At 45.8% G+C, this 23,009-nt stretch overlaps 2 protein-coding genes across 3 annotated transcripts; both read right to left on the reverse strand.

The window, feature by feature from the left end:
• Positions 1–1,094: 1,094 nt before the first annotated feature.
• On the reverse strand, positions 1,095–6,414 carry LOC139386956 (transmembrane protein 14C-like). Of its 2 annotated transcripts, none has more exons than XM_071132864.1 (5): positions 6,295–6,414; positions 3,901–3,995; positions 3,658–3,759; positions 3,449–3,536; positions 1,095–1,412 (listed from the first exon to the last, which is right to left on the reverse strand). In XM_071132864.1, the coding sequence occupies exons 1-5, from the start codon at positions 6,300–6,302 to the stop codon at positions 1,355–1,357; spliced, it is 351 nt and encodes a 116-aa protein (XP_070988965.1). In that variant the 5' UTR covers positions 6,303–6,414; the 3' UTR covers positions 1,095–1,354. The 2 variants fall into 2 exon arrangements, with proteins under 2 accessions (XP_070988965.1, XP_070988967.1); XM_071132866.1 differs by lacking the exon at positions 6,295–6,414 and adding an exon at positions 4,962–6,171 and having other exon boundaries at positions 1,097–1,412.
• A 2,521-nt stretch (positions 6,415–8,935) lies between these two features.
• On the reverse strand, positions 8,936–21,479 carry LOC139387308 (PAK1 interacting protein 1). The gene is made up of 10 exons (XM_071133431.1): positions 21,157–21,479; positions 20,479–20,641; positions 19,836–19,956; positions 16,723–16,797; positions 16,572–16,624; positions 16,120–16,265; positions 15,080–15,177; positions 14,835–14,931; positions 11,081–11,210; positions 8,936–9,102 (listed from the first exon to the last, which is right to left on the reverse strand). The coding sequence occupies exons 1-10, from the start codon at positions 21,232–21,234 to the stop codon at positions 8,972–8,974; spliced, it is 1,092 nt and encodes a 363-aa protein (XP_070989532.1). The 5' UTR covers positions 21,235–21,479; the 3' UTR covers positions 8,936–8,971.
• Between the last annotated feature and the right edge of the window lie 1,530 nt (positions 21,480–23,009).

Below are 23,009 nucleotides of genomic sequence, written 5' to 3' on the forward strand. Positions count from 1 at the left end.
GTTCTCCTCTTAAATCTGTTAATATCATCACATTTTGTTTAAATAACTATAATAAAAGTAGCTAGAACTGATTAGAAACATCCTGAACTGAACTCACTGTCCCAAATGGCACCCTATTCCCCTATATAGTGCACTACCATAGGGCGCTGGTCTAAAGTAGTGCACTATATAGGGAATAGGGCCCCATAGGGCGCTGGTCAAAAGTAGTGCACTATATAGGGGATTAGGGTGCAATTTGGGACGCAAGGCTGTCTGCCATGGTGGGGGTGTTACCACATCTGAACAGTTACAGTCCAACCCCCCCCAGATACTGTTCAGATGGGGGGGGGGGGGGGGGTTGGACTGTTACTGTTCAGATGGGGGGGTGGGGGGGGTTGGACTGTAACTGTTCAGATGGGGGGGGGTTGGACTGTAACTGTTCAGATGGGGGGGGGGTTGGACTGTTACTGTTCAGATGGGGGGGGGGTTGGACTGTAACTGTTCAGATGGGGGGGGTTGGACTGTAACTGTTCAGGTGGGGGGGGGGGGGGGGGGGGGGTTGGACTGTTACTGTTCAGATGGGGGGGGGGGGTTGGACTGTTACTGTTCAGATGGGGGGGATTGGACTGTTACTGTTCAGATGGGGGGGGATTGGACTGTAACTGTCCAGATTGGGGGGGGGGGGGGGGGGTTGGACTGTAACATCTTGACTCTCCAAGCCCCCTTTTTAGAGGAAAGACATACTACGTCATATTTAGGCTGGCCATTTCGAGAGTGCTGGACATTGATTTCTATTTCACACAAGAAGACAACACCCCTGTCTGTGATTGCCCGAAGTAGTCTTTTTGACCACGATTAAGGCTAATCCTGAATGAATCGTGAATAATTATGATTGAGAAAGTTAAACGGTCAAAGATCATACCCCCAAGACATGCTAACGTCGCACCATTACCAACAACGGGAGGTTATCATGTCTTGGGGGGGGGGGTATGATCTTTGACCCTCGAACTTTTACACATCATTATTCACGATTCAGTCATGATTATCCATAGTCATGGTAACATACACAGGAATTGAGATTATTGTATTCGTATTTACAATAGGCAGAATGTACCACAGACTCAGAGCTGATTTGTGAAGGAGCTGAAGGCAAAACTGAAGAACCAAAATAGTCTCTGCACACTTCCAATCAGATGCACATTTCTTTAATTGTGGGTCAGCTTTCGGTCACTCGACCTTCATCAGAGCCTACCGGTAAAAAGCCACACGGTGAATCTGGGGTAATGGCAGACACCTGTGATCATCTAAAGTACCCAGAAAGGGCCACTAGATGTCATCAGATAGAAAAACAGTGACATTCCTATATTCTTCACATTTAAGAATCATGTGGTCTCTTGAACATCCCCACTGCAGTCTTCCCCAGCATCAGGAAACTAGAAAAAAAAGAGAGGAACATTTTGTTCTGGGATTAGTGTAAGAACAGTCAGCTCATTTACAAACATTGAAATGTCTGCCATGTTGGGGGTGTTCCCAGTCCCTCTACCTGTCTGTCATGGTGGGGGTGTTACCATTCCCTCTACCTGTCTGTCATGGTGGGGGTGTTACCATTCCCTCTACCTGTCTACCATGGTGGGGGTGTTACCATTCCCTCTACCTGTCTACCATGGTGGGGGTGTTACCAGTCTCTCTACCTGTCTGTCATGGTGGGTGTGACCATTCCCTCTACCTGTCTGTCATGGTGGGTGTGACCATTCCCTCTACCTGTCTACCATGGTGGGGGTGTTACCATTCCCTCTACCTGTCTACTATGGTGGGGGTGTTACCATTCCCTCTACCTGTCTACCATGGTGGGGGTGTTACCATTCCCTCTACCTGTCTACCATGGTGGGGATGTTACCATTCCCTCTACCTGTCTGCCATGGTGGGGGTGTTACCAGTCTCTCTACCTGTCTACCATGGTGGGGGTGTTACCATTACATCTACCTGTCTGTCATGGTGGGTGTGACCATTCCCTCTACCTGTCTGTCATGGTGGGTGTGACCATTCCCTCTACCTGTCTACCATGGTGGGGGTGTTACCATTCCCTCTACCTGTCTACCATGGTGGGTGTGTTACCATTCCCTCTACCTGTCTCCCATGGTGGGGGTGTTACCATTCCATCTACCTGTCTACCATGGTGGGGATGTTACCATTCCCTCTACCTGTCTACCATGGTGGGGGTGTTACCATTCCCTCTACCTGTCTACCATGGTGGGGGTGTTACCATTCCCTCTACCTGTCTGTCATGGTGGGGGTGTTACCATTCCCTCTACCTGTCTACCATGGTGGGGGTGTTACCATTCCCTCTACCTGTCTACCATGGTGGGGGTGTTACCATTCCCTCTACCTGTCTGTCATGGTGGGGGTGTTACCATTCCCTCTACCTGTCTGTAATTCCCTCTACCTGTCTACCATGGTGGGGGTGTTACCATTCCCTCTACCTGTCTGCTATGGTGGGGGGTGTTACCAGTCCCTCTACCTGTCTACCATGGTGGGGGTGTTACCAGTCCCTCTACCTGTCTGTCATGGTGGGTGTGACCATTCCCTCTACCTGTCTACCGTGGTGGGGGTGTTACCAGTCCCTCTACCTGTCATAGTGTCCCATTCCACCAGGGGTGCCAAATCTATTTTATCCACAGAGGGCATGTGTGGGTGCAGGTTTGTGTTCCAACAAAAGCATTAACATGCCTAATTCAATGCAAAACCAACTCTCTCTGGCCTAAACATCATACTGTTAACATGGTTACTCCATGGATTTTAAGTCTGACCGAAGTCGCCCTGAAGAACGACGCCAATATTCTCTACAGAATGTTGAATACAATGATATGTACAGGGTGTACATGCTGTAGGTCCTTCTGATGACAGGAGGTGGAGATAAGGAGATAGGCAAACAACACTAATGTGGATACCCTACCTTTTTCCACTCGCAGGTAGGTTCTGTTGATTGTATTTTCAATCTCTTGATGTGATGCACAATATGTAAACAATAGCCGAATGTAACCAAAGCACGTTTCCTCGCAATCAGCAGGAATTGTTTGCCTTTCGGTCTGTGGTTAGATTAGTCTCAGCCATATTGTGCAAGTGTTTGTCACATGCAAATTGCATCAGTATTGAAAATAAAAAAAACGGAAATAAAAACCGATGAACAGACCAGCATACTGAAGGTCGGGTTGATAGCATTTCCCTGTGGATATTTTGTATCAGATTACCTCCGATATAGGGATAAAATCATCAGGACAACAGGTCAAGTAAGTTGAAGTTAAGTTTGTTCAACTTTCTGACTGATAATGGGACTGTTTGGGAATGCTGAGCCTACATGTTAGAGAGGAGTGAAAGTATTTCCCTCTCAGATTCTAAAAAAAGGGGTTTATCTATTCCAAGGTTTAGTAACAGAAGCCTTAAATGAGACATGATGTCCCATCCACAGTACCTTGCTATTGTCATCAGACCAGCTGGCATGAACTTCCAGGAATTTAGAAACCTCATTCCCATGACAATGGCCAGTGTTCCAGAGGTACCTAATTTACACAACGAGAAGACATGTTACTGTAGTGTAGCTGTTCGAAACACTCACTAACATCAACTAGCCTACGCGTAAGGTCATGTTATTGATAACAAGGCATAGTTTGGCTCACTCACCGAGAGAAAGCCTGACATCTTTAGGATTCTGAGACATCAGGTAGGCACCAAGTCCAGCTAGGAACCCAAAGAAAAGTCCCGCAACCAGTGAAGTTACACTTCCTGGTACGGGAACCAATCACAGAGCATATTGAAGAATAATTACTTACATGCAAAATTCTATCAATATTTCTTGACAGGTGACTTTAAAATAAATACTTGGTAAAGTCAACAAACATTTGGGAAATGTGTAATCATCCGTACCTGCTTTTACATAACCCATGATTCCTCCTACCGAAACCAATGCAGCATAGCTATAACCGATCCAATCTTGAGACATTGTCACGTCTTGTCTAAAACTAATATGGAAAAGTATTGTCAAAACTCACGGTAAATCTTAATCTGAGACAATTCGACTACAATATAGCATTTCAGTGCCACAAGTCGAATTACGCTGTTCGAGTCCCGGAAGTGTTATGGATTTCAAAATAAAAGTGCCAACACTTAGAGATTTTTCTTCTCTGAAACGTTATGGCATACCACAACTATTGTTGTATTGCCGCCACCAACTGCTCCATTACGGAGAAAGGGAAAAAAACAACATTAATCCACACGTATTATAAAAAAAAACGTAATAAACATCCCACTCCTTCAGTCATTCAAAAAACTCTACAACTCCCCGTTATGGCTCAGGGGCCTGCGAAGGTAGGTAGGACCGCAACGGAAACAGAACTCGGATGTTAAGTCTTTTCATTTATGTCAACATTCCTATACTTCACTTCCCCCATTTGAGCAGTGTCCGTTTACCACCACTGCTATAAAAGTAACAGAGTCCTCCTTCTTCACATGAAGAATGTCTGTGTCCGGCTGGTGATAGGAACTCTCCGCAGGTTGCGGTGTATGCTTAGCCCCTAGCATGAGACCTCTAGAGCTACTCGTTCTTTCTACCCTTTAATTAAACAGCCTCCGCACAGGAGTTTCTTAACTGCCCAGATTTTGGCAACCTCGGTCTCTTTCATCCTCCTGGTACATTTATCTGATTTCGTTTCATGATCTCCACCACAGTTATAACATTTTCCTCCTTGTTAAATTCTCTTCTGCCAAACAATCTCCTTCATAATGATCTTTCCCACATCTCGGCTTCTCCTGTCTGCATACACTAGATACATGCTCCACACATTGTACAGCTGGTAGCCTACATTGCAAAAGGTCTGGGAATAAACGCATTGACAGGGTAGTTGACGTATCCTAGCTGCACTCGGATAGTGAGGAAACTTCTCAAAACACAAGAAACGACGAGAACTCTTCTAGTTCTTGTCATTTACCATGCGATTCATTCCTCGTGCGTCGACCACTCCATACATGTTCTTCAGTAGAGCAACGTTGAATTCTTCCGCTACTGCAGAAATGACTCATTTGACAGGTGCGCTGCATCGTAAATCAAAGCACACAACATCCTATCCATCAGTTTGCGTGAGATTCAACACACATTTCTTCTGATCAACAGATACATACAAATAAGAAACATCCAAATCTAAACAAGTTCACTTCTCGTGATTTTCACATATTTAACTTTCCCATGGAGGAAGAGAAGAAGCGAAGGGGTTATATAAGCATGTGCCCAAAACCTGTTTTCTCCAACAGGTGGTGTATTTTAATCTCACCAAGCGAGGAGTTTTTGTATGGAGGTCAATGAGTGTCGAATTTGGTTAACAAAAACATGGTATGGTTTATTTGCAACGTGTGATTTATTTGATCGAGTAGAAGTTTCGTACTGCTTAAGTTGTTACAAGTTTACTGATATAAGTAGCGCCAAACGAGAACGCAACAAAATATAGTCACTCTTAATGATTATGTGCGTCAAGGCATTATTCCACCGGGACTAAATGACCATATGACAGAGCACAGATGATTTTTCTGGGAGCGCTGGTGTGCCATCCTGAACAAATGCCCTACTGATTTTAATGACATTAATTGCTGACCAGTTGAGAAAGGATTTTATTGAAATGGATAACACGATTGAAGAGAAACGCTTTTAATGATGATGGCATATTCAATGAACTGATGAAAACTAACCAAGCGCTCCAGGACAAGTTGTCTACAGAAATAAAGGAGCTTAAAATCAAGAAATTTAACCAACACAAAAAAGACAAGGCCGAGGACAAAGTCTACTTCTGGAGAAACCCTGACAAGATGTCCTGCTCCTCCTCTCCATGACCGACGCAGGAGGGAGGCCGCTTCCTTCTATCCACCCACGTCTGACCAACGCTCTACAACCAGCGTCTCATCCGTTTCCAGTGCCATTTTTTTTTATCCAACGAGAGACTGGGCCGAACGAAGCGCGGGGGTGGCCGCGGTCACGCGTACCGATGAGATGTCGTACCCGATGGGGTAAGAAGAAACGACTACCAGAGGCAGAGGAGACCGTTCACTCGGTCCCAGAACCCACGGGACTGAGTGTTTTTAATTTATCAAGCAAGATATTGAGCCCTGCCCATGTCTCCTTGCTTAATAAAGGGTTATATTTTGTGCCTACAACTCAGTGCAATTATTTAGATGTTAAGGTAGACATGTTGAAGTTTTTTAGAAACATCTGTTTAAGGGAATACTTTAGCTCCCCTAATCGGGATGTTTCTACTGAACATGTAGACTGCTCACCTGTACATATTTTGTACCTCCCGCCAATCACAATCACTCTATTGAGACATATTGCCGACTTGTTGAAAAATATGTTGCCCATCTCCTTAAGAACAAACAGGAGTCCAAATCTTTCCATCATTTACCAGAGAATGAAAACAAGCTTTGCTTGATTTACAATCCGATACATCAGTCCTTACCATTGCCGATAGGTCAGTCCTTACCCGCCCTGCTGATAAGGCTGGGTCGGGTTGTACAACCTGATAGGTCAGTCCTTACCTGCTCTGCTGATAAGGCTGGGTCGGTTGTACAGTCCGATAGGTCAGTCCTTACCCGCCCTGCTGATAAGGATGGGTCGGGTTGTACAACCTGATAGGTCAGTCCTTACCTGCTCTGCTGATAAGGCTGGGTCGGTTGTACAGTCCGATAGGTCAGTCCTTACCCGGCCCGCCCTGCTGATAAGGCTGGGTCGGGTTGTACAACCTGATAGGTCAGTCCTTACCTGCTCTGCTGATAAGGCTGGGTCGGGTTGTACAACCTGATAGGTCAGTCCTTACCTGCTCTGCTGATAAGGCTGGGTCGGGTTGTACAGTCCGATAGGTCAGTCCTTACCCGCCCCGCCCTGCTGATAAGGCTGGGTCGGGTTGTACAACCTGATAGGTCAGTCCTTACCTGCTCTGCTGATAAGGCTGGGTCGGTTGTACAGTCCGATAGGTCAGTCCTTACCCGCCCCGCCCTGCTGATAAGGCTGGGTCGGGTTGTACAACCTGATAGGTCAGTCCTTACCCGCCCTGCTGATAAGGCTGGGTCAGTTGTACTCTTGGATAGGACAGTTTATGTAAATGAGTGTCATAGACAACACCTTTTACAACAAACTCAGAAGTGACCCCACTTCCCAATTTCAGAATACTATCTTTACGGTCGTAGATGGCTATTTAAGTTCTGGTCAAATCACCAAAAAATAACACCACTTTTTGTCTATTCAAACAACATAAAATGACCACTTTCTATACTTTGCCGAAATTACACAAGAATGTTACAAAACCTCCAGGGCTCCCTATTGTAGCGGGCAATGATGCAGTAACGACCCCTCTATCATTGATGCAGTAACAGGCCCCTCTATCATTCATGCAGTAACAGGCCCCTCTATCATTGATGCAGTAACAGGCCCCTCTATCATTGGTGCAGTAACAGGCCCCTCTATCATTGATGCAGTAACAGGCCCCTCTATCATTCATGCAGTAACAGGCCCCTCTATCATTGATGCAGTAACGACCCCTCTATCATTGATGCAGTAACGGCCCCTCTGTCATTGATGCAGTAACGACCCCTCTATCATTGGTGCAGTAACAGGCCCCTCTATCATTGGTGCAGTAACAGGCCCCTCTATCATTGGTGCAGTAACAGGCCCCTCTATCATTGGTGCAGTAACAGGCCCCTCTATCATTGGTGCAGTAACAGGCCCCTCTATCATTGGTGCAGTAACAGGCCCCTCTATCATTGGTGCAGTAACAGGCCCCTCTATCATTGGTGCAGTAACGACCCCTCTATCATTGATGCAGTAACGGCTCCCCTCCTTTGTAAAGGACACCAGCAGTATGGTCTCAGATCAACTCTATGTGAAGGAGATGTGTCACACTGCATGAGGCAAATGATCACACCAGATACTGACCGGTTTTCTGATCCATGCTCCTACTTAAAAAAAATATATATATGTGACCGACAGATGTATATCTGTATTCCCAGTCGTGAAATCCATAGATTAGGGCCCAATTAATTTATTTCAATTGACCGATTTCCTAATATGAACTGTAACTCAGTAAAAACGTAATTGTTGCATGTTGCATTTATTTTTGTTCAGTAAAACGTTTTTAAAAAGGCAATGCACTCTCTTCCTCGTGTTCTTGGACAATCCAACTGCCATCCACTCACCTACAGACTAAGCTATTTTCACTTTGGATTATAACTTATTATTGTTATGTTTCGATAGGAAAATGTAGATTGATAAGAGTCCATTGTTATTGGGATCATAAATAACTTGACTACAACAGACAGTAAAAGGACATACAAGCTGTTTATAAAGTAGGTCTGTCACCTCCTAGTGGCCAAATGTCATTGTCACAGATCTATAAGACCACATCATATCCACACCAAAAATACCAGCCTGGTCTCAGACTAGGCGTAACATAGTAAATGTAAATCCGGGACACTCAAATTAGTATTATATGTTACGGTTACATAAGACGGATCGTTACTTAAGGCAAAAAACAAAAGTAGGGTGGTTGATCAGGGTAGATGGGTGGGCAATATAACGCAAACATCTAGCAACCCAAAGGTTGTGAGTTTGAATCTCATCCTGGACAACTTTAGCAACTACTTTCTAGCTACTTAGCATGTTAGATAATCCTTTCCCTAACCCTTTAACCTAACTCCTAAACTTAACCCTAACCCCTAGACTAGCTAATGTTAGCCACCTAGCTAGAATGTAACATATCATATATTTAGCAAATTCATAACATATATGAATTGTAACTCGTAACATATACAAAATGGGTGATGGACATCCACAAATTAATACATACCATACGAAACGTAACATATCATACTAAAAGGTGCAGCTCGGATTTACGTACAGAATAATAAGAAATGACCTGACACCAGGTTGAAACTACAATTTTAAAAAATATTTATTTTTTTATTAAGTTTTCAGCTTTTTTTTCCCACCATCTTTTTTCTTCTTGGGTGAAGCATCTTCCTCATGGACCACTTCTACAGTCGAGATCCTGACCCTCTTCCTCTTCTTCTCAAGCTCCAGTACATCCTTGACGTCTGTTGGGGATGAAGGAAAACAACCACATGATATTCTCATGCTATATTGCCAGAAAAAAATACGCATTTTAAAACCACACAAAATATTTTTGTACATAACTTTCTATAAAAAGAGACCTTAATGTTAAGGGTTTCTCTAGTATTCAAGACGTTTACATCAAGCAATTCCACATATTAGATCTTGTCCAACATAATATAATAGAAACAGAATAACTTTCGTTGTGGCAAGTCACGCAGCAACATTCACACAAATGCCATACGAGACGAACATATGTCACAAGAACCAATTTATCATTCAAAATTGGTTGTAGAACCAAGCCATATTAGACTAGCAGGGCTCCTCCACCCAGTAGAACCAAGCCATATTAGACTAGCAGGGCTCCTCCACCCAGTAGAACCAAGCCATATTAGACTAGCAGGGCTCCTCCACCCAGTAGAACCAAGCCATATTAGACTAGCAGGGCTCCTCCACCCAGTAGAACCAAGCCATATTAGACTAGCAGGGCTCCTCCACCCAGTAGAACCAAGCCATATTAGACTAGCAGGGCTCCTCCACCCAGTAGAACCAAGCCATATTAGACTAGCAGGGCTCCTCCACCCAGTAGGACCAAGCCATATTACACTAGCAGGGCACCTCCACCCAGTAGAACCAAGCCATATTAGACTAGCAGGGCTCCTCCACCCAGTAGAACCAAGCCATATTAGACTAGCAGGGCACCTCCACCCAGTAGAACCAAGCCATAGACTAGCAGGGCTCCTCCACCCAGTAGAACCAAGCCATATTAGACTAGCAGGGCTCCTCCACCCAGTAGAACCAAGCCATATTAGACTAGCAGGGCACCTCCACCCAGTAGAACCAAGCCATATTAGACTAGCAGGGCTCCTCCACCCAGTAGAACCAAGCCATATTAGACTAGCAGGGCTACTCCACCCAGTAGAACCAAGCCATATTAGACTAGCAGGGCTCCTCCACCCAGTAGAACCAAGCCATATTAGACTAGCAGGGCTCCTCCACCCAGTAGAACCAAGCCATATTAGACTAGCAGGGCTCCTCCACCCAGTAGAACCAAGCCATATTAGACTAGCAGGGCTACTCCACCCAGTAGAACCAAGCCATATTAGACTAGCAGGGCACCTCCACCCAGATTGACTCAGGTGTGAATTCTTATGTAAATTACATATTTCTGTATTTAATTTTTTCAATACATTTTCTAAAAACATGTTTTCACTTTGTCACTATGGGGTATCGTGTGCAGAAAATATAGATATTTAATCCATTTTGAATTTTGTAACAACAAAATGTGGAATAAATCAAGAGGTCTGAATACTTTTCTGAAGGCACCGGAGCCATGAGGGGAACCCCCAGTATAACTTAGCGTTTGCTTTTAGTCCCCCCCCCCCCCTCCCCCTTAAAAGTGTCACAGCTCGTAAACGGGTTGGATACGCGCTGTGTTAAGGCTTGGTTGGGTTGTGTATCGGAGGACACATGACTTTCAACCTTCGTCTCTCCCGAGCCCGTACGGGAGTTGTAGCGATGAGACAAGATAGTAGTAGCTACAACAATTGGATACCATGAAAAAGGGGTAAAATTCAACAAAAAAATTAAATTAAAATTAAATTAAAAAAATGTTTAAAAAAATTGTTCTTAACTTTCTTTAAAATTTAAAAATAAATATATAAAAAACGTATAAAAAAAAATCGAATAAAAAAAATACATTTTAAACTATTCCAACACTAATAATGATTTTCATCATTATTAGTGTTAGGTAATAGGTAATAGGTAATTTGTGGTGACCCAAATTTTTTCTACTACATAACTGATTAATAGAATCAGGTGTTTAGTACTGGGGCAAAAACTACCATGTGCGCCATTTTGGCACCGGGACCAGGATGTGTGTGCATGACAGTCACTTTGGAAAAAAAATGCTAAAATGGCATATTATTATTATTATTGATTAAGAATTAGACAGTCCAGTACCGTGAGACGTAGTAGGTTCTGTTTTGACCTCCGGGGGAGGCTCCTGTAGAGTGGTGGGCTTCCACACGGCCAGACAGGTCAACCTAGCTGTAGTATTCACCTTCCCCAGGAGGACCGGAGGCTCCAAGGACTGGAACACAACAGACGACCACCGGATCAGAGAAGAGAACACAGTGTTTAGTGCCATCGTGTCAACTCTTGGAATCGTCATGGTTACTTAAAAAGACGAGTAGCAACACAGACAACAATGAATATAGATGACATCACTGATGAATGATACAATGTCATCCTCTTTAGAGCAACATTACTGTTCATCAACCCTGGGAACCCTCTAGTCCTACCAGAGACAGTGTGTAAATGCTTGGTCCTAGCAGAGACAGTGTGTAAATGCTTGGTCTTGTCCTACCAGAGACAGTGTGTAAATGCTTGGTCTAGTCCTACCAGAGACAGTGTGTAAATGCTTGGTCTAGTCCTACCAGAGACAGTGTGTAAATGCTTGGTCTAGTCCTACCAGAGACAGTGTGTAAATGCTTGGTCTAGTCCTACCAGAGACGCTGTGTAAATGCTTGGTCCTACCAGAGAGTGTGTAAATGCTTGGTCCTACCAGAGACAGTGTGTAAATGCTTGGTCCTACCAGAGACAGTGTGTAAATGCTTGGTCTAGTCCTACCAGAGACAGTGTGTAAATGCTTGGTCTTGTCCTACCAGAGACAGTGTGTAAATGCTTGGTCCTACCAGAGACAGTGTGTAAATGCTTGGTCCTACCAGAGACAGTGTATAAATGCTTGGTCCTACCAGAGACAGTGTGTAAATGCTTGGTCTAGTCCTACCAGAGACAGTGTGTAAATGCTTGGTCTAGTCCTACCAGAGACGCTGTGTAAATGCTTGGTCTAGTCCTACCAGAGACAGTGTGTAAATGCTTGGTCTAGTCCTACCAGAGACAGTGTGTAAATGCTTGGTCTAGTCCTACCAGAGACAGTGTGTAAATGCTTGGTCTAGTCCTACCAGAGACAGTGTGTAAATGCTTGGTCTAGTCCTACCAGAGACAGTGTGTAAATGCTTGGTCTAGTCCTACCAGAGACCGTGTGTAAATGCTTGGTCTAGTCCTACCAGAGACAGTGTGTAAATGCTTGGTCTAGTCCTACCAGAGACAGTGTGTAAATGCTTGGTCTAGTCCTACCAGAGACAGTGTGTAAATGCTTGGTCTAGTCCTACCAGAGATGCTGTGTAAATGCTTGGTCTAGTCCTACCAGAGACAGTGTGTAAATGCTTGGTCTAGTCCTACCAGAGACCGTGTGTAAATGCTTGGTCTAGTCCTACCAGAGACAGTGTGTAAATGCTTGGTCTAGTCCTACCAGAGACGCTGTGTAAATGCTTGGTCTAGTCCTACCAGAGACAGTGTGTAAATGCTTGGTCTAGTCCTACCAGAGACAGTGTGTAAATGCTTGGTCTAGTCCTACCAGAGACAGTGTGTAAATGCTTGGTCTTGTCCTACCAGAGACAGTGTGTAAATGCTTGGTCTTGTCCTACCAGAGACAGTGTGTAAATGCTTGGTCTTGTCCTACCAGAGACAGTGTGTAAATGCTTGGTCCTACCAGAGACAGTGTGTAAATGCTTGGTCTAGTCCTACCAGAGACAGTGTGTAAATGCTTGGTCCTACCAGAGACAGTGTGTAAATGCTTGGTCTAGTCCTACCAGAGACAGTGTGTAAATGCTTGGTCTAGTCCTACCAGAGACAGTGTGTAAATGCTTGGTCCTACCAGAGACAGTGTGTAAATGCTTGGTCTAGTCCTACCAGAGACAGTGTGTAAATGCTTGGTCTAGTCCTACCAGAGATGCTGTGTAAATGCTTGGTCTAGTCCTACCAGAGACAGTGTGTAAATGCTTGGTCTAGTCCTACCAGAGACCGTGTGTAAATGCTTGGTCTAGTCCTACCAGAGACAGTGTGTAAATGCTTGGTCTAGTCCTACCAGAGACAGTGTGTAAATGCTTGGTCTAGTCCTACCAGAGACCGTGTGTAAATGCTTGGTCTAGTCCTACCAGAGACAGTGTGTAAATGCTTGGTCTAGTCCTACCAGAGACAGTGTGTAAATGCTTGGTCTAGTCCTACCAGAGACGCTGTGTAAATGCTTGGTCTAGTCCTACCAGAGACAGTGTGTAAATGCTTGGTCTAGTCCTACCAGAGACAGTGTGTAAATGCTTGGTCTAGTCCTACCAGAGACGCTGTGTAAATGCTTGGTCTAGTCCTACCAGAGACAGTGTGTAAATGCTTGGTCTTGTCCTACCAGAGACAGTGTGTAAATGCTTGGTCCTACCAGAGACAGTGTGTAAATGCTTGGTCTAGTCCTACCAGAGACAGTGTGTAAATGCTTGGTCCTACCAGAGACAGTGTGTAAATGCTTGGTCTAGTCCTACCAGAGACAGTGTGTAAATGCTTGGTCCTACCAGAGACAGTGTGTAAATGCTTGGTCTAGTCCTACCAGAGACAGTGTGTAAATGCTTGGTCCTACCAGAGACAGTGTGTAAATGCTTGGTCTTGTCCTACCAGAGACAGTGTGTAAATGCTTGGTCCTACCAGAGACAGTGTATAAATGCTTGGTCCTACCAGAGACAGTGTATAAATGCTTGGTCTAGTCCTACCAGAGACAGTGTGTAAATGCTTGGTCTAGTCCTACCAGAGACAGTGTGTAAATGCTTGGTCCTACCAGAGACAGTGTGTAAATGCTTGGTCCTACCAGAGACAGTGTGTAAATGCTTGGTCTAGTCCTACCAGAGACAGTGTGTAAATGCTTGGTCTAATCCTACCAGAGACAGTGTGTAAATGCTTGGTCTAGTCCTACCAGAGACGCTGTGTAAATGCTTGGTCTAGTCCTACCAGAGACAGTGTGTAAATGCTTGGTCCTACCAGAGAGTGTGTAAATGCTTGGTCCTACCAGAGACAGTGTGTAAATGCTTGGTCCTACCAGAGACAGTGTGTAAATGCTTGGTCTTGTCATGCAGGGCTCTCATGGAAGACCCCTTGGTCTCAATGGGACACCCCCTGCCTAAATAAAATACAAATTCCACCTACAGGCGTTGAGGGTCACAGTGAACGAAAGCCAAGGACAGGTACACAGTTGGTACACACCTCAATGACAGGTAGACAGGTGGTACACACCTCAATGACAGGTAGACAGGTGGTACACACCTCAAGGACAGGTAGTACACACCTCAAGGACAGGTAGACAGGTGGTACACACCTCAAGGACAGGTAGTACACACCTCAAGGACAGGTAGACAGGTGGTACACACCTCAAGGACAGGTAGACAGGTGGTACACACCTCAAGGACAGGTAGACAGGTGGTACACACCTCAAGGACAGGTAGACAGGTGGTACACACCTCAAGGACAGGTAGACAGGTGGTACACACCTCAAGGACAGGTAGTACACACCTCAAGGACAGGTAGACAGGTGGTACACACCTCAAGGACAGGTAGACAGTTGGTACACACCTCAATGACAGGTAGACAGGTGGTACACACCTCAAGGACAGGTAGACAGGTGGTACACACCTCAAGGACAGGTAGTACACACCTCAAGGACAGGTAGACAGGTGGTACACACCTCAAGGACAGGTAGACAGGTGGTACACACCTCAAGGACAGGTAGACAGGTGGTACACACCTCAAGGACAGGTAGACAGGTGGTACACACCTCAAGGACAGGTAGACAGGTGGTACACACCTCAAGTACAGGTAGACAGGTGGTACATACCTCAAGGTTAAGTTTCCACATTTTGATGAAGCCATCGTTTGACGCCGTCACCAGAACACAGAAGTCGTCCACGGTGAAACTGTCCACCGATTTCACCCTGACAGAGGTGAAGACAATATTCAGCACAACTTTTTCCCCAAAATTACCAAGAAAACATCCAAGAATTCTATTAAATCATACAATTAAAATGTACATAATGATTACAGGAAGGAAGCAGCGAAACCATAGATATTAATTCTACGTACCTGGTTTCATGAGCCTCGAACTCACAGAGCACCTTCTGAGTGTTGATGTCACACAGCCTGACTGTCTCGTCGTCCCCAGCTATGGCCAGGATGGAATTCTGATGACAAACAAACCAATTACTCCATACAAAAAGGGACAACAAAACTAACGGCTACTTCTAAGTGGATAAAGGTCGCTTCCCTTCTCACATCTCATATTCATCCATCCTGTTTCTTTACAGTTCTGCGTGTGTGTGTGTGTTCTACTGTGATTTTACCTAGAATGGTGTGTATCAAGTCTAGTGACCACCATTAACCTGCATCTTGACTGTCACAAATATACCATGTGTATTAAGCATTACTCTAAATATTGCTCACCATTGTGTTGATCACTCTGAACTAAATATAAAACTTTAGTGATCTTACATTATCCTTAACAAAAGCCCAGAACCCCTGGCCTCCTCGACGAGAGCCCAGAACCCCTGGCCTCCTCGACGAGAGCCCAGAACCCCTGGCCTCCTCGACGAGAGCCCAGAACCCCTGGCCTCCTCGACGAGAGCCCAGAACCCCTGGCCTCCTCGACGAGAGCCCAGAACCCCTGGCCTCCTCGACGAGAGCCCAGAACCCCTGGCCTCCTCGACGAGAGCCCAGAACCCCTGGCCTCCTCGACGAGAGCCCAGAACCCCTGGCCTCCTCGACGAGAGCCCAGAACCCCTGGCCTCCTCGACGAGAGCCCAGAACCCCTGGCCTTCTCGACGAGAGCCCAGAACCCCTGGCCTTCTCGACGAGAGCCCAGAACCCCTGGCCTTCTCGACGAGAGCCCAGAACCCCTGGCCTCCTCGACGAGAGCCCAGAACCCCTGGCCTCCTCGACGAGAGCCCAGAACCCCTGGCCTTCTCGACGAGAGCCCAGAACCCCTGGCCTTCTCGACGAGAGCCCAGAACCCCTGGCCTTCTCGATGAGAGCCCAGAACCCCTGGCCTTCTCGACGAGAGCCCAGAACCCCTGGCCTTCTGGGTAAAGCCCAGAACCCTAGCCTTCTGGGTAAAGCCCAGAACTCACAGTGAGGAACTTGATGGATGAGATCCTCTTGGGGTTGATGATGGTTGATGTCAGAGTCGCTGTTTCCAGGTCATAAACGTCCACCTTGTCGCCGATCACTACCACATACTTATCCCCCTCGGGAGACCACTTCACTATCACCGCATCTAGAGGAGAGGGAGTTAGAGACAAAATACATTTACAAAATGTGTCAAATACTGAAGCTTGGGGCGGCAGGGTAGCCTAGTGGTTAGAGCGTTGGACTAGTAAACGGAAGGTTGCAAGTTCAAACCCCCGAGCTGACAAGGTACAAATCTGTCGTTCTGCCCCTGAACAGGCAGTTAACCCACTGTTCCTAGGCCGTCATTGAAAATAAGAATGTGTTCTTAACTGACTTGCCTAGTAAAATAAAAGGTCAAATTAAAAACATTAAATGTGTAATGGGTACATGGTCAGATTGAGTGATAACTTACTCTGTTTAATGTTTTTGATGAAAGCCGATCTTCCGTCGATTAGATTCCACGTTCTGCAACCACAAAAACCGTCAGTCAACTTTAGTTCCTAGAGAATGTTTCGAACACCTACAACAAGAACCAAAAATGTACTCAAAAACAGAAAGCAAACCGGAGTGTCTTGTCTGTGCCGACAGTCAGGGCCAGTTTCCCTGAGGGATGGACGGACAGTGACGTAACTTGACCTCTGAGGAGAAGAAATAAAACACGTACGTTAGTGCTGGGATGGAACAAAGACCTGCACATTATTCCCTTAGCTTCCCATGACCCCTTAGAGTTGGCGACCTTAATGGATCGACGTGTTAATCCCGTAGGTCATTAGGTTTCCATCCAATAGTATCAGCATTATAAATACACTGAACCAGAATGTAAACGCAACATGTCTCGTGTTTTATGAGCTGAAATAAAACATCCCAGAAATGTTCCATACGGCACAAATGTGTTATTTCTCTGAAATGTTGGGCACAAATGTGTTATTTCTCTGAAATGTTGGGCACAAATGTGTTATTTCTCTGAAATGTTGGGCACAAATGTGTTATTTCTCTGAAATGTTGGGCACAAATGTGTTATTTCTCTGAAATGTTGGGCACAAATGTGTTATTTCTCTGAAATGTTGGGCACAAATGTGTTATTTCTCTGAAATGTTGGGCACAAATGTGTTTACATCCCTGTTGGTGAGCATTTCACCCTTTGTCAAGATAATCCATCCTCCTGACAGGTGTGGCATATCAAGAAGCTGATTAAACAGCATGATCATTAATTACACACCTTCTTCTAGGGACAACAAAAGGCCACTAAAATGTGCAGTTTTGTCACACAACACAATGCCACAGATGTCCCAAGTTTTGTTGGAGCGTGCAATTGGCATGCTGAATGCAGGAATGTCCATCAGAGCTGTTGCCAGAGAATTGAATAGTAATTTCTCGACCATAAGCTGCATCCAACGTTGTTTTAGAGAATTTGGCAGAACGTTCAACCAGCCTCGCATCCACAGACCACGGCCTCGCATCCACAGACCACGGCCTCGCATCCACAGACCACGGCCTCGCATCCACAGACCACGGCCTCGCATCCACAGACCACGGCCTCGCATCCACAGACCACGGCCTCGCATCCACAGACTCACAACCACAGACCACGGCCTCGCATCCACAGACCACGGCCTCGCATCCACAGACCACGGCCTCGCATCCACAGACTCGCATCCACAGACCACGGCCTCGCATCCACAGACCACGGCCTCGCATCCACAGACCACGGCCTCGCATCCACAGACCACGGCCTCGCATCCACAGACCACGGCCTCGCATCCACAGACCACGGCCTCGCATCCACAGACCACGGCCTCGCATCCACAGACCACGGCCTCGCATCCACAGACCACGGCCTCGCATCCACAGACCACGGCCTCGCATCCACAGACCACGGCCTCGCATCCACAGACTCACAACCACAGACCACGGCCTCACATCCACAGACCACGGCCTCACATCCACAGACCACGGCCTCACATCCACAGACCACGGCCTCACATCCACAGACCACGGCCTCGCATCCACAGACTCACAACCACAGACCACGGCCTCGCATCCACAGACCACGGCCTCGCATCCACAGACCACGGCCTCGCATCCACAGACCACGGCCTCGCATCCACAGACCACGGCCTCGCATCCACAGACCACGGCCCCGCATCCACAGACCACGGCCTCGCATCCACAGACTCACAACCACAGACCACGGCCTCGCATCCACAGACCACGGCCTCGCATCCACGGCCTCGCATCCACAGACCACGGCCTCACATCCACAGACCACGGCCTCACATCCACAGACCACGGCCTCACATCCACAGACCACGGCCTCACATCCACAGACCACGGCCTCGCATCCACAGACCACGGCCTCGCATCCACAGACCACGCATCCACAGACCACGGCCTCGCATCCACAGACCACGGCCTCGCATCCACAGACCACGGCCTCGCATCCACAGACCACGGCCTCGCATCCACAGACCACGGCCTCGCATCCACAGACCACGGCCTCACATCCACGGCCTCACATCCACAGACCACGGCCTCGCATCCACAGACCACGCATCCACAGACCACGGCCTCACATCCACAGACCACGGCCTCGCATCCATGGCCTCGCATCCACAGACCACGGCCTCACATCCACAGACCACGGCCTCACATCCACAGACCACGGCCTCACATCCACAGACCACAGCCTCACATCCACAGACCACGGCCTCACATCCACAGACCACGGCCTCACATCCACAGACCACGGCCTCACATCCACAGACCACGGCCTCACATCCACAGACCACGGCCTCACATCCACAGACCACGGCCTCACATCCACAGACCACGCATCCACAGACCACGGCCTCGCATCCACAGACCACGGCATCCTGACCGGTTGCATCACCGCCTGGTATGGCAACTGCTCAGCATCTGACCGTAAGGCGTTACAGGGGGTAGTGCATACGGCCCAGTACATCACTGGGGCCAAGCTTCCTGCCATCCAGAACCTATATACTCGGCGGTGTCAGACTCCAGTCCCCCAAGTCAGAGACTGTTCTCTCTGCTTCCGCTAAGGCAAATGGTACCGGAGCATCAAGTCTAGGTCCAAAAGGCTTCTTAACAGCTTCTACCACCAAGACATAAGACTGCTGAACACTTAATGAAATGTCCACCCGGACTATTTACATTGACAATTCCCCCCTTTATTTTTACACTGCTGCTGCTCGCTGTTAATCTATGCATAGTCACTTCACCCCTACCTATATGTACAAATCACCTCAACTCACCTGTACCCCCGCACACTGACTCTGTACCCCCTGTATATATAGCCTCGTTGTTATTTTATTACTTTTGTTTATTTAGTAAATAACCAACTGCACTGTTGGTTCAGGGCTTGTCTGTTGTATTCGGCCCATGTGACAAAATGGCATTTGACGTGATTATTTTATATATGTCATGACTTTACGCACATAAAAAAAAAACATTAAGAAATAGTGGATGGAAACATGCTTAGTTTGACACTATATATTGAGAATCATGTCTGTCGGTGGGGGTTGCAAAATTCTGCTGACTTCCCAGAAATCCCGGTTTCGAAGATTCCAGGATTCAGAAGGGAATAAGCAGACATGCGGAATCTTCCAACCGGGATTTCTGGAAAGACCTAATCATTTCTGTGAGAGTGACAACTTACTTGTGTGCTCTGATGGACTTAAGACACTCCCAGTTCCTGGTGCTCCAAACACACAGCAGCCCGTCCTGTCCTCCACTCAGCAGGTGGGAGGAGCCATAGAACTCCAGACATGAAATGGTACCTGAACAAAGATCATAACAATGAAAACTGGGTCAGAGGTACTAAAGTCCTCTTACAGCAGCCGCAACACTTAGGGGAACAATATTTCAATCGATATTAGTGGCTTGCCATGCCTAAAGACCATGGGCCACACAATAATGTGTCAGTGACTTAATCAAACCTGCATGCCGAAAGAATAGACAGTCAAAACTTAGCCATTGAAGTCATAAATTAATGTTGGATGCAGTTAGTGAGGTACCTTCAAGATCGTCAGATTGGGAACCGATTGTTGCTGTAGCAGGTGAGATTCTGCAGCTCTCAAAACCTGAACATTACTAGACTGATTTCCAAAAAGTGGTTTTCCTGAACTCACCGTCACGATGCAGAAACATTTTCTATGCTCTTTCTCTTACAAAAATGTTTTTCCCTACTGGAGTAAATGGTTCCATTGCTAAACATTTTGCTACAGTGTTCGACTAATGAATACACCCCTGACGCAGCAGAGTTCCATGTTCAACCCTCTTCTTCATGTCATCTCTCTTACCGTCGTGATGCAGCAGAGCTCCATGTTCAACCCTCTTCTTCATGTCGTAGATCTGGATGGTCTCGTCTCTGCTTCCTGTAGCGATATACCTCTCGCTGGTGGCCACCGCGGACACTGAGGCAGTGTGGGCATGGTGGGTGAAGTCTGCTGTGGCTGTCCACTCCTGCAGATAGACAATACAGCAATGAGACCTGCTTCCAAACATCTGGCAATGGAGGTTTGATCAATAGAGGCAATACAGGTCATTCATTATATTAGCAGTTTAGCGGTGGAAGCTAACACCTTTATCAAAGGGGCAATAGAGTGATGAATAACATTACCATTAGGTTGACAGTGAGTTTGGGTTAAACTGAAAAACTGTCTAAAGATCAACACCCCCCCCTCCCAATGTTACTGGAAGAGTCATGGGACTTGTAACGTTACAGCCACACCAACATTCTTAATTTAAAATGAATCCTAGAAGTATTGGTTTACACCTTCTTTTTAAAGTATTTGTAATCTTATTACAACATGTTTGCTGGTAACGTCACGGATTAGTTCGTTTCGGTGTCATCCGTTACATACTCCCCGACTCTGTTAACTAACGTTAATCGGTTCGCAAAAGGTAAACAGTATAGTTTGTCATATATACAGGACAATCAGGTATCAAATCCAAGCTGAGTAACTAAAGCAACATACCTCTTCACCTGTAGACACCCGGTAACCAAAGGCGATCTGCTCGTAACTTCCAGCAATGAGCTCTATTACGGGCCCCATGCTGTCCTAACGATGAATGCTACAGTAACTAACAAATAACCTTTCTCACGTGTTTCTGTTGAGATTATTCCGACTCTGTCACCGGAAACAATCAAAACCAGTAAAGGGTAACTGTTGTAACTTGCGTGCAAAACATGAGCTGAAAGAAATATGATTTTAACTAGCTAGAAACAGTTGCTAGAAAAACGATTTCGTGCTTGAAAACACATGTCCCCCAGATTGACGGTACGCGCATGCGTGAGGGTAATATTCACTTCCGAGTTCGACATTCTGGGATTTCAAAATATAAGTCCAAATCACGTTGGGTGCGTCTCTTCTCAGTGATGTTTCATGCAGTCCTAATTTCGTTTGCCTACAAGTAAATCAGGCCTATAATAATGAAATAATACAATACATAGAATAAAATATAATGAAGTGAATGTAATAATAATTTATTTATTTCACCTTTATTTAACCAAGTAGGCTAGTTGAGAACACCTTTATTTAACCAGGTAGGCTAGTTGAGAACAAGTTCTCATTTACAACTGCGACCTGGCCAAGATAAAGCAAAGCAGTGTGACACAGACAACGACACAGAGTTACACATGGAATAAACAAACGTACAGTCAATAACACAGTAGACAAACTGCAAATGGCGTGAGGAGGTAAGGCAATAAATAGGCCATGGTAGCGTAGTAATTACAATTTATACAGACTTCTGACTCAGATATCATGTGCAATCTCATGACTGGAATTGACAGCAGGATTTTACTCACGAAGAAAATGATACAAAAGCCTAACTCAGCTTTGGTTAAACGGGCTTAAAGTCGTCTGAGTCATCTCACGGTCCTTGCTGTTCTGGATCCTTGTGACATCGCTACCCCGCATTGAAGAAGGGCTGGTATTATCGGCTGGTATTATGTATGGGCTGGTGTTATGGGCTGGTATTATGGGATGGTGTTATGTGGCCTTGTCCGCTCTACCATACCTCGTTGCCTGTCCAAATAAAATATTCACAATAACCCCGTTTCTACCCAACCTTTTTATACGAGTAAAGTACGTGGGATAATACATGTCATGACAGACCTGTTGGTGAACAGAACATTTGCGGGTAAACTTTATAAATGTCATAAAACAAAATAAGTTAGACAATGTGGGTTATTTTTGTGTCGGTAAAATGAATTATATGATATCCCACTCTTAACGAATTAAAAAAGGAAGGTTTGCTGGTACACTGTTCAGGTCCCTGCTTCCACTAAACTAAATTCATGTTTTTGCCAAAATTATATGATTACACCTGTCTAAATAAAACCATTCAAAATACTGCACCAGAAAACACAGAGGATCATTAGCTTCTGTAAGAACACAGGTGTGGATTAAAATCACAAGGGCGGGTCTATGCCTATATTGGGAAGCCCACAATTTGGGCAATGTGTGGCAATAGGCCAAGCTGATTATTGAGCTGTGGCTGTCATTGAAAAGCATCTAAAATACGTGTTCATTAAGTTTTATATAACCAGGGGAGCCCAACTGAGACCAGGGTCTCATTTGCAATGGTGCCCTGAGGACATCAAATAAAAGATCATTCGACAAGATACAAGACAGAATAACAAGATACAATAACGAGGACATTACATTAGAACATCATAAAAACAAATTATTCAAGTCAATCAATCAAAACAATTGCACAACTAGGTCAACTCATTTATCATCAGGGTTTTAAACTGCCCCAGGGAATCCTGGGAATCCCCAGGGAATCCAAATGTAATGAATTTTAAAAAACAAATCCAAAAATG

This window comes from Oncorhynchus clarkii, chromosome 28 (assembly GCF_045791955.1).
Source record: "Oncorhynchus clarkii lewisi isolate Uvic-CL-2024 chromosome 28, UVic_Ocla_1.0, whole genome shotgun sequence".
Lineage (NCBI taxonomy): Eukaryota > Metazoa > Chordata > Actinopteri > Salmoniformes > Salmonidae > Oncorhynchus > Oncorhynchus clarkii.

Excerpts from the sequence above, each read along its gene's own strand:
- LOC139386956 (XM_071132864.1), bottom strand. Across the intron at positions 3,760-3,900 it reads CATGGGTTATGTAAAAGCAG|GAAGTGTAACTTCACTGGTT; the intron begins GTACGGATGATT and ends TTCCCGTACCAG. Across the intron at positions 1,413-3,448 it reads GGTCTGATGACAATAGCAAG|TTTCCTGATGCTGGGGAAGA; the intron begins GTACTGTGGATG and ends TTTTTTTTCTAG.
- LOC139387308 (XM_071133431.1), bottom strand. The coding sequence starts at position 21,234 with ATGGGGCCCGTAATAGAGCTCATTGCTGGAAGTTACGAGCAGATCGCC. Across the intron at positions 16,798-19,835 it reads AAGTCCATCAGAGCACACAA|AGGTCAAGTTACGTCACTGT; the intron begins GTAAGTTGTCAC and ends TCTTCTCCTCAG. Across the intron at positions 9,103-11,080 it reads AGAACCTACTACGTCTCACG|ACGTCAAGGATGTACTGGAG; the intron begins GTACTGGACTGT and ends CATCCCCAACAG.